Genomic DNA, 18,685 nt, shown 5'->3' on the forward strand with positions numbered 1-18,685 from the left:
AGATGTAGATGTAGATGTAGATGTAGATGTAGATGTAGATGTAGATGTAGATGTAGATGTAGATGTAGATGTAGATGTAGATGTAGATGTAGATGTAGATGTAGATGTAGATGTAGATGTAGATGTAGATGTAGATGTAGATGTAGATGTAGATGTAGATGTAGATGTACTCACCTAATGCGAAGTTGTTTTTTTCACTTGTCATGTCGGCCTATAGTTTACATGTTGCAAGTGTAAACGCGTTGTAAGGGAGGTAATCGATGACGATAAGATGAAATACTATTATTCACTCTTACATACTAGAGTTGTATTTATTGGGTAAAGTATAAATCATAACATGAGATATAAAATTGTTTAAAATTTATTGAAATATTTATTTTAATCGTGTAAATATTTAAACTACTATTATATATTAAACATTCATAAACGAATAATTTATTTTCTCTTTTTTGTACATTATTACACACAAACTTGTTTTTGAAACGATTTGTATGCATTTTATTACCGAACTTTATATATATATACAGTATATTACTGTAATCATACCGAGGTGTATTAGCTTAGATTAGGAGACATATGGTCTAACATTTCCAGATAAATTAAAGATTCAACACTTCAACTTTTTCGGGCGGACGTCGCTTTGAGAAGATACATCGCTGAATTCGGTTTAGGAAAGAGTAGTTTGGGAGCTAAATATTATTTATCTGATCCTGCTAAATTCAATAGTTTATTAATGTTTCTGGAAAAAAGTTCGGAAATGTTTATTAATATCCAGGATAATTAGAGATTTAAAAATTTAGTTAAAAATAAACAGAACTTTTTCTTTTAATGTAGGCTAATAACGTGTTTACTATACATGTCTAAAAAAAAACAACTTCGCAATAAGAGATTGTTCTGATAAAATTAAATTACGGCAAAGATTTTTTTTTTAATTAAAGCAGAATGTTTTTGCGCCTGTTATTGACAATGCAATTAAAGATAAGTCGCTGGCGTTCGTTAAACGTGTGAACTGTTTATCTTTCACAGGCAAAACGAAGTTATCAGGATGTCTGAAGTTAAAGAGACTATTGATACATTACCCGATGAAATACTGAATGATTTACCTAAACTTTCATCTCTGACAGATAGGTAAGAACTGTGCTTCGTATGTTAAACTGAACTTTTAGCTCACTGAACTTTTTATACATAAAAATAATCTCTTTCCGGATTTTTGTAAACGTTTACAGTAAAATTAGTTAGATATTGGTAAAGTACTCATTCGTCAGTCTATTTTAGTATACTTTATAAAATAATTCGGTATGAAAGAAGGTACAAAAGGATTGTTAAAATCATCATCATCATCATCACCAGGTGACCTTCATCATCATCATTGTCATCGTCGTCAACATCATTATCACCATCATCATCATCATCATCCTTATCATCATCACCGTCATCACCATCATCATCATCACCATCACCATCATCATCGTCATTGTCATCATCATCATCATCCTTATCATCATCATCGTCATCACCATCATCATCATCATCATCATCATCATCATCATCATCATCATCACCATCACCATCATCATCATCATCATCATCACCATCATCACCATCGTCACCATCATCACCATCATCATCATCCTTATCGTCATCATCCTTATCGTCATCATCATCATCGTCATCACCATCATCATCATCATGATCATCATCATCATCATTAATCATCATCACCATCATCACTTAACCCTTATTGTTATTGTTGGGGCATCCCTGTTGACATTATAATTCTCCACAATCCGCCACGATCTTTTGCCATTATTAGTTCTCAGACGGGCAGCCACGTCCAATCCTTCATGTCATTCATCCAGCCACGTCCAATCCTTCATGTCATTCATCCAGCCACGTCCAATCCTTCATGTCATTCATCCAGCCACGTCCAATCCTTCATGTCATTCATCCAGCCACGTCCAATCCTTCATGTCATTCATCCAGCCACGTCCAATCCTTCATGTCATTTATCCAGCCACGTCCAATCCTTCATGTCATCCAGCCACGTCCAATCCTTCATGTCATTCATCCAGCCACGTCCAATCCTTCATGTCATTCATCCAGCCACGTCCAATCCTTGATGTCATTCATCCAGCCACGTCCAATCCTTCATGTCATCCAGCCACGTCCAATCCTTCACGTCATCCAGCCACGTCCAATCCTTGATGTCATTCATCCAGCCACGTCCAATCCTTGATGTCATCCAGCCAGCCCCGTCCAATCCTTCATGTCATTCATCCAGCCCCGTCCTATCCTAGATGTCATCCAGCCACGGCCAATCCTTGATGTCATTCATCCAGCCACGTCCTTGATGTTATTCATCCAGCCCCGTCCAATATTTGATGTCATTCACCCATTGCAGTCTCTGCCTTTTCCCTCATGGTACAGTAGCTTGCAGTATAGTTTGGATAGTGGATAGGCCATTGATCTTGTCACAGGCCCATACCAGTTACATATTCTTGTTTTGGCCATGCTCAAAGGGACCAATCGCATTAGTGATCCTTTTTTTTCATTAGTTATGTGATCTCTTTATGAGACCTTTGGATTCTGCGTAGACATCTGCATGACGTAAAGACATTCTTGAGTGTACAGAGCCTCAGTGGTTAGGAGAATTAGAGAACCGGAGAAATGAGAGCAAAATTAAGAAATAAACCGTTGTGATATTAATAGAAGAGTTAATTTCAGAGAGTGACCACCACAAATTGTTTTTTTGTTTCACATTTGTTTTTTGTTTTACAAATAAATTAATCATTTCATGAAAATCTTTCAGGTTCGGCAACACGTTTTATTTCGGCAATGCCGGCGGCTACTGGCAACCACCGTTTCGTATCGGTGCCGACACTGACTACATGACACACGCACGGAATATCAGAGACATGGAGATACGCCCTGATGACGTCATGATATGCTCGTATCCCAAGTCAGGTTGGTAGAGTCTAATATTTTAAAATTTTATTTTCTTATTCCATATTTAGAGGTTTTACTTTTATTAACCACGAGCCGACCCGCGGCGTATCAAACGCCGCTATTTAGTTGTTTTATTTTCTACTTTTCAGTAATTCATAATTTGTGAATTCGACAGTACCAATGCTGCCACTGAAAATATTTGCTTTAAAACACTATCAGTAGGTCGTTAAGGACAATACTACCTCCACCCTTCTTTCCCCAACCCCTACCCTACACCCCGCCTCCCGTGAAAGCAACCTGCTATTAGTTACCTCCCCTAAGTTTAAAATAGTTTCAAACTAAATTATCTGCCCCTAATAGCTGTCACTAAACCCGGCTCTACGATTGTAAACATTTAGCGTGAACCACAGCTCACCAGACCATGTGGGGGTTGGGAAGGTTGATTTATGCCTAGTGAAAAAAGAGAGGGGACTGCAAGGTGCGCTTACAGCTTGTTTTCTAGGGTCTCCAAGAAGAGAATTATATATAGAGATCATGTCTTCAAAAAGGTCTCCATTGGCACCAAGAGATTGTGACCATGCTAAAGAACAAAGCAGACAAACTGAGCACGAAAATTGAAGACACCATTTGTTTCTTAGACAAACAACCAATACACGTCTTCACTAGCAGAGAATCGCCCAGGATAATTGTTACTCATGTGCCGTTTAGGTTAGTCAAACTTTGTCTAAGACGTTTTGCTTATTTCAAATTATTACATTTTATGACTAGTGAGATTGTTTTAGTTTTTTTAAGAATACTTTTACAATTTTTTTCATTTTAGAACAATAGATTTCTAGATCCCAGTAAGACTAACCTTTTAGTAGCATTTGCGGGATCCATTTTTAAGCCTGTAGGTCGTCCAATACAATACGACATATTTTTTAGTAAAAGCCAATCTATATAAAACTTGTATCTATATTCTTTCATAATATGCTGGCTTTAAACAACTTAAACCCACAAACATTTATTCGGTATAAAAGAAACTTTTCTGTTGTTTCAGATATTTGCCGAAGAAAGCTTTGAAAAAGAAAATTAAAATAATTTACTTGGACAGAAACCCCAAAGATGTTCTCGTCTCGTTCTACAGCCATCTGAAAAAACACGTGCATCCCTTACGCTATCCCGGAACATTTGAGCACTTTGTTTATCTCAATCTGGAAGTTGGTTGTGAGTTGTTTACATAACAAACAGAATATTCTGTATATATGTCTTACTTCCTTAGCGCAAACCATTACCAGCAGATAAGTAGACCCTAGTCAGAGAAATCACTGCTAAATAAATAAGCTTACATTTTACTTTTTTTCATGCTTTAATAAAAAGAAATAAGCTGCTGGTTCTTAAAAACTTTCTCTGTTAATTGGTATAAATTTTCTCGTAGACGTCTTATAGCTAACTGTATTTTTCAAATAGTTAGGGTCCAATTTATATGGGAGGTGGTCGGCTTAGACTACACGCTCCTCAAATGTTATTATTTTAATGCTAATTAACTTTTATTTATGAATTTGCAAGTCACACGCACACACACACACACACACACACTAAGAGAGAAGACGCTGTTTTGATTTTTGGAGGAAAACATGTTTTTTTTATTTCCCCCGTATTTGAGCTAAGCTCAAGTAAACGTTTGCCAACTGTCGCTACCTATTTAGCAAGCAAAGTTGAGAAAATTTTGGACCTGCCTTTCTATTTTCACTCTGGTCAACTTAGCTACTTTTTTGGCTCTACAGATCTGACGTCTATCACAGACTTAACCATGTTAATATGTATTTCAGATTTTTACGGCAACATGTTCACATATCTGATGGATAGACAAGAAGGTATTGACGCTAACCCGGATGTTCCATTCTACACATCAGTGTACGAGGATATGATATTAGTAAGTTTATTCTTGTCATGTAACTTCGTTGTATATATATAATGTGATTAATAACCACATTTTGCTGCCTTTTTAAAACGCGGGCAATATACGTTTCATACGCTAGATGCAATTATTTAGATCTTTGAAACATAACTGCTACTGAAACGTATACGCCATTTTAAGTAAAATATATAGATTGAAACAAAAAGCTACATTTCTAAAACAGGATGAAAAAGCTGGTGTGAAAAAACTGAATGAGTTTCTGGGGACTGGATGTAGCGAGGAGCTGTGTGAGAAGATAGCAGAGGCTTGTAGCTTCGACAGTATGAAACCATTTAAAGAAGCCAATGCAACAATAAATGAAAGTGTTTGGTTTCGAAATAGAGAAATTGGTTACTACAGGAAAGGTAAGTTTTACATTGATGGTATTTGAATGCTTTTTTAAAAGTAATATGAAACTGTTTAACAAGTCTGAATTTAATTTAGTTAAAATAAATCGTTTTTCTTTGCAAGAGCTGGAATAATGTATTTGAGCAAAGTTCAACTCACCTGATAGACTAATTATGTAAGATAACATGAAGAATATTCGAGAGGTTAGCTTTGGTATTTGGGGGTCTGAGTAGTCTAGCGGTAGAGAGCTGGACTGCTGACCCGTAAGTCTCGAGTTCGAATGCGGGTACAAGTCAGTAGACCGTCCCAGAGTCCACCCAACTCTGATGGGTACCTAACTCAAGTTAGGTAAAATAAAGGCGGCTGGGCATATTGCTGACCACATGGTCTCTTCATATGCCGAGGTCACAGAAACAAGTGAACTCTACTTCACTTGCTTCATAGACCGTCAGTTTTGAAAGGGAAATTTTTACTGGTCTTAGGTGCTTTGACCACAGGTGCTTTGACCACAGGTGCTTTGACCATACGGGGTTTGACCATACGGGGTTTGACCATACGGGGTTTGACCATACGGGGTTTGAACATAGGGGGTTCGACCATAGGGGGTTTGACCATAGGGGGTTTGATCATAGGGGGTTTGACCACAGCGGAGCTTTGACCACAGCGGGGCTTTGACCACAGATGTGCTTTGACCATAGGGGGTTTGACCCCTATGGTCAAAGCACCTGTGGTCAAAGGTCCGCGCACCATTTTACTTTACCTTAGCTTTGGTATCTAAAGAAGTTTATCAAGCTACCGAATATAGTTATATCATTTTCTAAATAATAAAATAACCTTTTTGTGAACTCATTCCTCAATATTTTGTATCATGACTAGGTGCTGTTGGCGACTGGAAAAACTGGTTCACTGAAGATTTAAACGAAGAATTCGATCGAGAATACAAGAAACACATGGCCGGCTACAGAACTGTCTACAAATATACTTGAAAATAAAACAAAAGTATTAAGATGAACAAATGTAGAAACATTTTATTTTTTTCTGCTATTTTTTACGACCAATTTTAAGAAATTTAAGGATGCTTGTCTTTTATATTTGTAGTTACTTTTTGTAATTGTTTGCTTTCTGTGAGTTCATTCCCAACATGATTAGCTTGTTAACATTTATCAATGTACACATTTTGTTAGACATTATTAAACTTTCTTTTTTTTAATTGCCTCGACATGTTAATTAAATGGTAAACGGTCACTTGTATTATGTCGCACCTAGCTGTGTGCAGGGAAGTGCTGTGTACTGGTCTTTGTCTTGAGGAGGCTGAAGAAGAGTGGACGTGATTCAACCCCTAACAGACCTTTGGTCAGAGGCGTAGCGACCCTTCCCGGCGCAACCCCCCCCCCCCCCCACTCGAACCTTCGATTTGCAGCCCCCACTGTAACGTTTACCTATCTATCAGCCAGATAGACGGTGAACGTCCCCGGATTCGTTTTTCGGGGTAATATGCAAATGACTTAAAGCCTAAATGGATGAACACTAATTCAACAACACACTAGGGCTCGATCGATGTCTAGGGAAAACTAGTGATACTATTGAAATTAACACTCATCCAATCTGCATACAACCTTTAATAAGCGAACACAGTTGTGGCAGAACACAAGGTTAAACTAGATAAAATATTTAATTTATAAAATATCAAAACCCAACTTACAAAGCGTAAGAAAAAACACTATCACAGATTTCGACACTGTATAAAAATAGCCACAGGCCACACAACACTGCTATAGCTTCAAGAATCACTTGGCGACAAGTAATATTAAACTAGAAGACTAAAACAACTTAAGAAAGCATGGCACACTCAGGACTTAAGATCTCTCACGTTCAAATGGTCAGAATCTATTGCCGGACAAAATGGACGGCTTGGTCTTAATAGACCGCTTGATCCTGGTAGACTGCCTGATCAAGGTAAACTGCCACGTGTGGCGAGTGTGTGGTGCAGTTAAAGACTTCTGCAACAGGGGAGGTTATCCTCAACTCATGTAGCCATTGGTTGGGATGGTCATCTGATCAGAATCATTCAATCAGATCTTAATGGAAAATTTCTACGTCTTAGACACCCTTAATAAGACAGTGGAAAAACCCCAGGAGTTGCACAATCACTCCATATAAGGTATTATACAATGTCAAAATAAAAAATGGAACTTGACTCGACCTAAGTAGGTCACATCCCCTCCCTTTTTGGAAGTGACAGATAGGTTCCACAAAAACATACATAAGGAACCAATCTGGCAATGAAAATAAAAAAAATGTTTTACAAATGTAGGCAATCAAAATCTTAATACCAGATGAAAATATCCCTGAACATAAAAGGGAAGTAACTCAAACTTTTACAATTGGTGAAAGGGGAGTAACCCTTCCAAAAAATAATTATACATCAAAATCCCTCAGAAAAGGGTATTACAATATTTCCATGAGGATATTAAAAGTGGTACACCCGCCAGGGTAAGACCTTTATTTCAATGACTAGCTACAATATCAACTGAGTCATATGAGACATATTATTATAAGAGATTACATATAATCAAAAACCACCTTTAATTAAGGTTCACCTGAAAATAAACAAAATATTCAACAGGATTGGAATTTTGAAAAATTCAAAACTCATACCACTCATTTTCATGTGAAAACCCAACACTTGTGTATGGTCTTAATGAACCACAAAACATGTCACATGATCAATGTGTACAATAAGATTTTACATCCTTGACAAACAATCAGCCACAACAGATTAAAATTTTGGAAATATAAACACCATCTCAATATTCTTTGATTTGTCTGTCCTAACTTAGAGGTAAATTTCAGGGGATCATGGTCAGAAAACACTCTGACTGGATTGGTTGAAGAAGAGACATAAACTTCAAAATGTTGTAATGACAAAACCAAAGCTAAAGCCTCTTTTTCAATAGTAGAGTAATTCTTTTGGTTCTCATTTAACTTCCTGGAAAAAAAAGCAATGGGATGGTCAATTCCCATGTTGTCTTCTTGAAATAGGACTGAGCCAATGGCTAAGTTACTAGCATCAATGGCAAGATTAAAGGGCCTGCTGAAATCTGGTGCAGCCATAACAGGAGCATTAGATAAAAATGACTTAATGGTTAAAAAAGCTTCTTGACATTTATTTGACCATTCAAACTCAACACCCTTTGTCAATAATGCAGTAAGAGGTTCAGCAATAGCTGAAAAGTTTTGACAGAACCGCCTATAGTAACCAGCCATCCCAAGGAACTTTTTGATTTCTTTACAATTTTTGGGAGGAGGTAACCTTACAATAGCATCTACTTTAGCTTCAATGGGCCGAACTTGGTTCGTTCCCACTTGATAACCCAAATAGGTAATTGAAGCTTTACAGAAATCACTTTTATGCAAGTTTACAGTAAAATTCACTTCAGACAATTTTCTAAAAAGGTTAGTCAACTGAACAATATGTTCTTCAAAAGTATTAGAAAATACAACTATATCATCTATGTAGGCCTCACATTGGTCTATGTCAGCAATGACAGAGTTAATGACCCGCTGGAAAGTTTGACCAGCATTGCGCATACCAAAAGGCATACGTTTGTATCTATAAAAACCATTAGGGGTTACAAAAGCAGATATTTCTTTTGCACGGTCAGATAAGGGGATTTGCCAGTATCCTGAAAGTAAATCAATTTTGGAAATTATCTTAGCCTGCCCAACTTTATCAATAACGTCTTCTATCCGAGGTAATGGATAGGAATCAGCTTTGGTGAGCGCATTTACCTTCCTAAAGTCGGTCACAAACCTGAAAGATCCACCGTCTTTCGGGACTAGGAGACATGGGGAACTCCAGTTGCTGAAACTGGGCTCAATGATATCATTCTTGAGCATATAATCAATTTCATCTTTTATCAAAACAGCTTTTTCGGGGTTAACTCTATAGGGGTGTTGTTTAATGGGTTTTGCGTCACCTACGTCTACATCATGAGGTGGTACCTTCGCTTCTTTGGGGACATCCCCAAAAATAGAGGGAAATGTCTCGAATAACTGAGACAATCTATGGCTTTCCTCTGTGGACAAATGCATAAGGTGGACATTCAAATTATCTAAAAAGGCAGAATTTACCAATTTTGGGGGTTTCAATTTATCATGTATCACATCATCAGAAACATTTGAACATACAGGTAAAGTAATTTTAGCTGTGGAATGAAAATTGTTACAATTATCATAATACTTTTTCAGTGAGTTAACATGATACACTGTCTGTTTCTTTCTTCTGTCGGGCGTATTGACAACATAGTTCAAATCACTTAATTTTGAATGCACAGTAAAGGGTCCACAATATCTCAAGGATAACGCATTGTTCAGATTAGGCACTAGCACAAGAACTTTCTCGCCTGGATTGAATGTTCGTTTACGAGAACCCTTATCATACAGTCCTTTCATTCTCACTTGGGCCTTTCTTAAGTTCTTGTGAGCCATTTCGCACACGGCTTTCAGTCGAACGTGAAAATCGTCAAAGTTTTCCACAGGATGATCGCTGGTACCTGTCCACCGTTCGTGTATCAGCTTCAGGGGACCACGGACAGAATGTCCAAACACAAGTTGGAAAGGAGAGTAGCCTAAAGAGTCCTGGACACAGTCCCTCGCGGCGAAAATAATCCAAGGAACAGTCTCATCCCATTGGGTGTTACTGTTAGCGAACGTTCTTAGCATGGTTTTGAGGGTTTGGTGGAACCTCTCAAGTACGCCTTGAGACTGAGGGTGGTAGGCTGAGCTGGTGATGTGGGTAACGCCTAGCTTGGCTAGTGCTTCCTGAAAATGGTGACTGGTGAAGTTGCTGCCTTGATCTGTTTGCACGATTCTAGGTAATCCAAAGGTAGTGAAGAACCGGGTCATGGCTCTGACTACAGTCTTTGCCTTAATGTTCCGTAAGGGAATCGCCTCGGGAAAACGGGTACTTGAACACATAAAGGTAAGTAGGTACTCGTTGCCCGCCTTGGTTTTAGGCAAGGGACCTACACAGTCCATGACGATTTTAGAAAAGGGTTCTTCTAATACAGGAATCGGACTCAAAGGGGCCTTAGGAATTTTCTGGTTTGGCTTTCCGGCCAACTGACAGTTCGTGCAACTTCTGCAGTAACGCGACACATCATTTCTCATTTTGGGCCAAAAGAACAGTTCTTTGATCTTCGCCGTCGTTTTAGTTACTCCTGGGTGCGCTGACATTGGATGGTCATGTGCCAGTTTCAGTATTTCATGCCGATAAGGTGGAGGGACCCACAGCTGGTTTTTACCCAACCATGGTTCGGCTGGTGAGGCATTCATTGGTATAGAGCGACGAAAGAAGAGGCCGTTCTCGGAGAAATATTCCCCATCGTCAGATGATAGAGATTTTTCGACCATTGCCTTGAGTTCCGCGTCGACTTGTTGAGCTTTAATGATGTCTTCCTGAGATATTCTCAGGGGTAAGCCCAGGCTTGTGTTTTCTGGAAGCATAGACTCCAATTTGGGAGTCGACTTTCTTGACGATGATGGTAGGTGTGGTTCAGACGTTGTCTCAGCCAATTGTTTGGTCTGGCTTCTTGTCACCGCACATGCAGGATACAGTTCATTATCATTATCTGGAACTGTTGACAAAGGGTCTGAAACCGTACAGGGGTATACTTTGCTTCCCGCAAGGTCATTCCCTAGAAGTAGGTGTACTCCTGGGACAGGAATACTATCTATCACACCTAAAATGACCTCACCTTCGACGAGATGATGTTTCAGGGCAAACTTGTGTAGAGGGACGACAGTAGATTTTGTCCCCACTCCCTGGATAATGGAAATCCTTCCGGTGTTCGTCTCAGGTGTAATGTCCATTGAACTTTTCAAAAGAAGTGAATGTGACGCTCCTGTGTCTCTTAGGACGGTGATATTCCGCTGAGACAACGGATCACCTGGTTTGCTAATGATGGCTTCGGCAATAAAAGATGAAAAGTCAACTTTTCTCGATCCCTCGAGATCGGTAGACTCGGAAGAAACTGGATGGTGGCGAGAACAGTCAAAATGTGACTGCACATAATGTGTGGAGACTTGACTACCTTCTTGCGGACACTTAGGGTTAGAGTCCTTTTGAATTCTAGAGTTCATAGTTGAACTGGCTGCTTGAGGGGATAGAGCATAGCGCGCAGAAGTACGCACCACCTCTCTGTTAAATTGAAGACGTTTGTAACAGTCCCTGACATGGTGACCAGGTCTTTTGCAGAACTGGCAAACTGCTCGACGATTGAGAGTTGATCTTGGTTTTTCTCTGGACTGTGATGCCTTCACGTATTGGCCAACAGGAAGATTGCTGCCAAAAAGGGGAAGCACGGGGTTGAGGCGGTTTCCTGACACTGGTGGTTTCTTATGCACCAACATATATGTGTCAGCCGACTCAGCAGCCTTCTGGATGTCAATTATCTTGTTATCCAGTATGTGTAGTCGTATCTCTTCAGGCAGGGACGATAGGAATTCTTCCCTTAGGATAAGTGACCTGAGCTTCTCAAACTCAGAAACTTCCTCAGAGTGTAGCCACCTTGAGAATATTTTCTCCTTTTCAAAGAGAAATTCCACATATGACTGAGTGGGTAACTTGCGGAGTGCTCGGAATTTCATCCGATAGGCCTCGGGCGTCAGTTCGTAGGCCTTCAAAATGGCAGTCTTGACCAAACTATAGTTATTTTGAACGTCGTGAGAGAGTGCCTGGTATGTTTTTGCAGCTTTCCCAGTAAGGACCGAGCTCAATAAAGCAGTAATGGAAGTTTCGGGCCATTCACATGTCTTCGCTAAACTCTCAAATGAGTTAAAGAAAACGACCAAATCTGTTTCATCAAATTTAGGCACTAATTTCCCAAATTTGGCAATCACTTGCCCCACCGACAACTTTTTTGGATCTACCAGAGAAGTGACATCACTAACTTTACCAAACTCTAATTCCAACCTCTTCCTATCTAAAGCAATTTTAACTTCTAACTCCTGTTCTTTTAATGCCTTCTCTAAAGCAACTTTCTCCTCACGGAGTAACACACCAGCCAACAAACTTTCATCAAATACCCCTTCATTAATAAAATGAACAACAATTTTATCTCTCAACACCTCTGATTTCTGCGTAACAGAATAATCCAATTTCAACTCCTTAACAACACTAACCAAAACTTTTCTACTCAACTTTTCTACATCCTCAAAAGTGGTATTAGCCAAAAAAGACTCCATAACACTAACTTTCAAAATCACAACAAGCCTAGATTCACTAACTTAACACGGTGCGTTGGGCCGTGTACTTGACCTCTTATCGTGACACGTCTGGCTGTTGACCTAGATAATTCTAGCCTGCGCGCGTTTCAATAACACGGCTTCACTGGATAGAAAAACAACTAAATCAAACTAAACTTAGTGTTTAACTGATATAACCAACAACTGGAACGACAGATTAAATCTCGGCGAGTCCCCACTTTGTAACGTTTACCTATCTATCAGCCAGATAGACGGTGAACGTCCCCGGGTTCGTTTTTCGGGGTAATATGCAAATGACTTAAAGCCTAAATGGATGAACACTAATTCAACAACACACTAGGGCTCGATCGATGTCTAGGGAAAACTAGTGATACTATTGAAATTAACACTCATCCAATCTGCATACAACCTTTAATAAGCGAACACAGTTGTGGCAGAACACAAGGTTAAACTAGATAAAATATTTAATTTATAAAATATCAAAACCCAACTTACAAAGCGTAAGAAAAAACACTATCACAGATTTCGACACTGTATAAAAATAGCCACAGGCCACACAACACTGCTATAGCTTCAAGAATCACTTGGCGACAAGTAATATTAAACTAGAAGACTAAAACAACTTAAGAAAGCATGGCACACTCAGGACTTAAGATCTCTCACGTTCAAATGGTCAGAATCTATTGCCGGACAAAATGGACGGCTTGGTCTTAATAGACCGCTTGATCCTGGTAGACTGCCTGATCAAGGTAAACTGCCACGTGTGGCGAGTGTGTGGTGCAGTTAAAGACTTCTGCAACAGGGGAGGTTATCCTCAACTCATGTAGCCATTGGTTGGGATGGTCATCTGATCAGAATCATTCAATCAGATCTTAATGGAAAATTTCTACGTCTTAGACACCCTTAATAAGACAGTGGAAAAACCCCAGGAGTTGCACAATCACTCCATATAAGGTATTATACAATGTCAAAATAAAAAATGGAACTTGACTCGACCTAAGTAGGTCACACCACAAACTTTCAATTTGCACCCCCCCTCTCGAACCTTCGATTTGCACCCCCCACAAACTTTCGATTTACACCCCCCCCTCAAACTTTCAATTTATCTTTGAAACCCATTTTGGCGCCCCCCCTAAGGTCGGCGCCCGGGGACATATGTCCCGCCCCCCTCGCTACGCTTCTGCCTGGGGTGTAGGCCTACGCATATTGAGATATCTGATTGTATTGCGGTTATGTCAGGACAAATAGCCTACCCCAGGCTGAGTGATATGGACCAGAGATAGGACAGAATATGATTGGACGCGGAACGAAGTTTACGTGTTTCTACTTAGCAGGCATGATGCTTGTAGTATACTGTTAGGGACCGAGGAATGCTATCTGTTTCTTATTTGTTGAAGTGGTTGGATGTGTGCTTGTGTAAGGCTTAGAGAGACTCGTCTTGGTTGTCACACAGTAGGGTGTGTTATGATAATTGTCTACGATCTGTTGAGGTAATAAACGTGGCATCGATAGACCAACTTTAGTTTTATCGTAACATTATGTTTAACTCAATAGTTAAATGGTTGACTTCTCATTGCAGTCATCATCATCATCTACCATACCACCTTATGACATGAAAACAGTTATGGTTTAAATTAAGGTTAATTTTAAGGCTACGTGTTACGCTGAGTAAAAATTAAGGTTAATGTTAAGGCTACGGTTAAAATTAAGGTTGAGGTTGAGTTTTAAGTTGACTTCGATATCGACGTTGAGTTTGAGGTCCCTTCAACTATAAAATTAAAACTAAAGAAAAAAGAATAAGTTGACCCATATATCAAACCTAATGGATACGTACAAACCACCCTTCGTCTTGTTGGTCATTGTGTAAGGCATATTCATCACCATGCTGACCACTATTGGAATAGTGTCAGAACTTTCCTAACAAGGACCGTATGCTCACTTGTCTCTCCCGATGAACGAGAATGATATCCTATTTTACTGAGAATTGAAACTCCAGCATTAATATATGAGGAGTCCACTTGCAAATTTGCTAAGTCACTTCTGACTGATTTTGAGGAAACCGACTTTAAAACTTTTTTCTTGTTAACTAACCTTACGATTTTTTTATATTTTACGGTTAAGAAATATAATTTAAATTATACCTTTTAAAACAAAAATTAGTATATTCCTTTAATTGCTACTTAATTTAAAAATTCTATAAGAATAACTCATTTTTTTTAAAGTGGACTTTGCAGGTTTTGAAAAATTACGCTTCATACAGAAAACATCGTCAACATTCATCAAGTAATACACCATCACACTCCACTAAGAAATTACACCCCCAACATACACTCCATTCATCATGCAAGACATCACAATAATTAACCAAAGAAAACATCGCCTCCTAAAACCTAATAATTCTTGAACAACTATAAAATATAATAAAAAATTATCGTAAATTCACACATAACAATAATAATAATAGTAATAAAAATGACAATCACCATCGCTATCGGCGTCGCAATCATAATCATAATCGTATTTATTACCAAAATATTCAATTAAGTAAGCGCCTCATTGAGCTCACGGGAAAGACCTGAGCGCCAAATCGCATCATGTCCGGTGCCGCCTGTGCAAAATTAAAATCCCCACCCCCAGAAACATTCTCGAGAGTATTCATTAACTCCCTAAACTTTTATGGCGATCGGATGAACTGTGCCAAACCGCAATCGACTTTTAATTTTATTTACCGAATATAGAGAGAGGAAAAGCGCACCATCCCGGGGCGTCGCCCTTGCTAAATTAAAAAAGATGTAGTTACAGAAACCTCACCTGGAGTATTCCAATCAACTAACCAAACTTTGATAGTGATCTGATGAACGGTGTCAAACCGCAATCGACTTTTATTTTTATATAACATAAATGGAGAAAAAACAAATCGCATCCTGCGGAGGCGCCACCCCTGCGTATTTGAAAAACGTTTTCGTGCAGAAACCTTTCCATGAGTATTCTCAACATCTCCCCAAAGTTTCATGGCGATCGAGTGAACGGTGTCACTGCAATTCACTTTTATTATTTTTATATACCGTGTATATAGAAAAATCGCCCCCTCCCGTATCGCCGGACTTACGAAATTAAAAAAGATTTTTTTGCAGATACCTTCCCTGGAGTGTTCTAATCAACTCCCAAAAGTTTGATGGCTATCGAATGAACGGTGTGAAACCACTATCGACTTTTTTTATATTGTTATAAAGAAAAATCAAATAGCGTCTTGCCGGTTTGCTACCCCTGCGAATTTGAAAATGTTTTTTTTGCGCAGAAGATAAAACGCACCCTCCCGTGACGCCACCCTCGAAAAATAAAAAAACAAAGATTTTTTTTTTACAGAACCCTTTCCTGGAGTGTTCTAATGAACTCCCCAAAGTTTGATATCGATCAGATGAATGGTGTGAAACTGCAATCGACTTTTATTTTTTATATACCGTATATTGAGAAAAAACAAATCTCGCCCCACCGGGTCGCCACCCCTGCAAATTAAAAAAAAAAATTTGCAGAAACCTCCCCAGAAATATTCTCAACAACTTCCCAAAGTTTCACAGCGATGTGATAAGAGGTGTGGTAATGCATAAAAGACACACACACAAACAGACAGACAGACAGACAGACACACACACACATATATATATATATATATATATATATATATATATATATATATATATATATATATATATATATATATATATATATATATATATATATATATATATATATATATATATATATACTTTTTGACATTTACACTGACTTCATTTTTATAAGATTACGTTACAATTTTAACCTGTTGGTTTGTGAATTTCTATAAACACAATTAATAAATGTTTCAGCCCTAAAAATACCACCCAATTTTTTATATTTTTTTAACATTTCAGTTACGTTTTAGACAAAGAGTGTGGTAAAAATTAATAATACATTATGAGTTACATAATACACATACCAGCAGCTGTAAAAATAATATTCGACTTTCATTGGGGATTAGGACTGACATAAAACAGGTGTTTTTATATTCTTCAGCTGAATAATTTTTTTCAACGCAATTCGTTGTTCGGAAAAAAAAACATCGAACGGACTATAAGCATGATACGTAGATAAATGAACTTCAACACTTTTCAAAACATACATGATTATTTGTCCTTGTGTATACATTTGCGCTGATAGTGTATCTGTAAATTAAAAAAAATAGTTTTTTCGGGCAATTCCTGATAGTGATAAATTATGTGGTTAGTAGCTGTAAAACACAGGTTCAGCTAAACTTTGTCCACGAATGTGGTCACGTTTAGTTGTGTAGATCCATATTTCCGCTCTCACCTCGATATATATGGAAAAATACCAGCAGTTATTCTCTCTCCCTCTCTCTCTCTCTCTCTCTCTCTCTCTCTCTCTCTCTCTCTCTTTCTCTATCTTTCTCTATCTCTCTCTCTCTCTCTCTCTCTCTCTCTCTCTCTCTCTCTCTCTCTTCACTATGTCCACTCAACCTACTAAAGACATATTCTATTCCAACACACCCTAGGACAGTTAGTTAACATTATGACAACGCCATCCTTCATTGTAACATAAAGATGGTTTTGTATATTTTAATGTTGCCTATTGAATATTATATCCTAACAGCCTGATAAAAGTAGGCTACATTATTTGAATTAAAAATAATCGATTCTTTTAACAAAAGAGATATTTTCGTGGTGGTCGGATGGATAAGCACCTGGTTGCTAACCTTGTGTTCTAACCTTAGGGCAGATGAGGCTCGTTAGCTGGGGGACCTTGAAATCAAACATGAGTGGAGCTCCTAAGGGGTCATCTATTATGACGTCTACGAAAATTTCTGATTTTAGACCCCCTCGGCCACACGCGTCCATTTACGACGGACCACCCCCCCCCCCCCCCCCCAACAATGTGGAAGTCCACACAAATTTAATAGACCACTTAAAACTTACTACCAATGTATTGTTTCAATAACATCTAGATCTATTTTTACTTATTTACTGATATAAGGCTTTAATATTTTCGATAATTTCGACACAAACAAAGTAGTGCGCATTTTATGTGCGTGTAGGGTGTGGGATAGGTGCTAACACAGTATAATTATCTCTACTCGTTGAATATATTTTAATGATTAATATTAGCATTTTCCACTTTCGAAGGATTCCCAGTAAAAAGGTATGACGCCTTTCTCTATGACTGTGAGAAAACGACAACTTGAGAAGTCCTTCGTTTTCAGTTAGGAGGCAGGAATTCCATTTACAAGTGTAAGAGATCTTTTACTTTAATTAGTTTTTACTTTTGTTTGACCTCCGATATCCGGAAAGAGTTCTTTACTTTTTTCCCGATTTTTTAAACATTATAACATGTACAAAATTGTATTAATAGGTATACGATCTTGTTCTCTTGCTTTTATCAAATTTTGACAATTAATGATATTGCGTAGAGGTAAGTATTAGATCTAATACCCTAGTTTCTATGAACCTTTGAGAAGTTTTCGGTTACCGAAATGGGTTATTTAATCTATTTCTCGCAAGTAAAAAAAACCTTTATATTTTGCTTTTTCTTTCTCGTATACAGAATATACAGAAAATATTGTAATCGTACAAAAAAATCAAAGTCGAGATTTTCAACTATATCGTAGTTTTAGACCTCCCTGACTCTGAAAAGCTTAATTTTGAAATCTTGTCTGTATGTCTATGTGTGTGTTTCTGTGAGTGTGCTTTTGAACACGACAACTTGAGTACCGTTACAGCTAGATTAACGAAATTTCAGATGTAAGTATTATATTACATTTGTAGTTCTATGTCAAATTTTGAGCGATTTCTGGTAAAAGGAAGTGGAAATTATTCTACTTTAGTGATTTTCAAAAGCCTATAACTTTAGTACTATTTGTGATGGATAGACGAAATTTCAAATATAAGTTCATGATCTACGTTTATGTTTTCTTTCAAATTTTAAGTAATTTCCGATTAACGGAAGTAGCACTTTACGCTATTTCTAATTTATCAAAAACGCATATGAATTTATGAAGTACTTATGTCCAGCACTATTATTCACGCGTCGTTTGCTATTTACATGGTGTGCAATTCTTTTTACTACGAGATTCTATTCTATTTTTAAAAGTTTAAGTATGTAGAAATTGATTACAAATCATGTCTAGGCCTA

The 18,685-nt window shown here is 38.0% G+C and overlaps 1 protein-coding gene across 1 annotated transcript; it reads left to right on the forward strand.

The window, feature by feature from the left end:
• The first annotated feature begins 1,030 nt into the window (after positions 1–1,030).
• Positions 1,031–6,268, forward strand: LOC131952480 (sulfotransferase 1E1-like). Its single transcript, XM_059315162.1, has 7 exons — positions 1,031–1,128; positions 2,810–2,964; positions 3,495–3,654; positions 3,986–4,152; positions 4,758–4,861; positions 5,070–5,250; positions 6,110–6,268. Exons 1-7 carry the CDS (start codon positions 1,046–1,048, stop codon positions 6,217–6,219), a joined length of 960 nt encoding a protein of 319 aa, XP_059171145.1. The 5' UTR covers positions 1,031–1,045; the 3' UTR covers positions 6,220–6,268.
• Positions 6,269–18,685: the final 12,417 nt, after the last annotated feature.

This window comes from Physella acuta, unplaced genomic scaffold (assembly GCF_028476545.2).
Source record: "Physella acuta isolate Inbredline_101_S28 unplaced genomic scaffold, ASM2847654v3 ptg000875l, whole genome shotgun sequence".
NCBI lineage: Eukaryota > Metazoa > Mollusca > Gastropoda > Physidae > Physella > Physella acuta.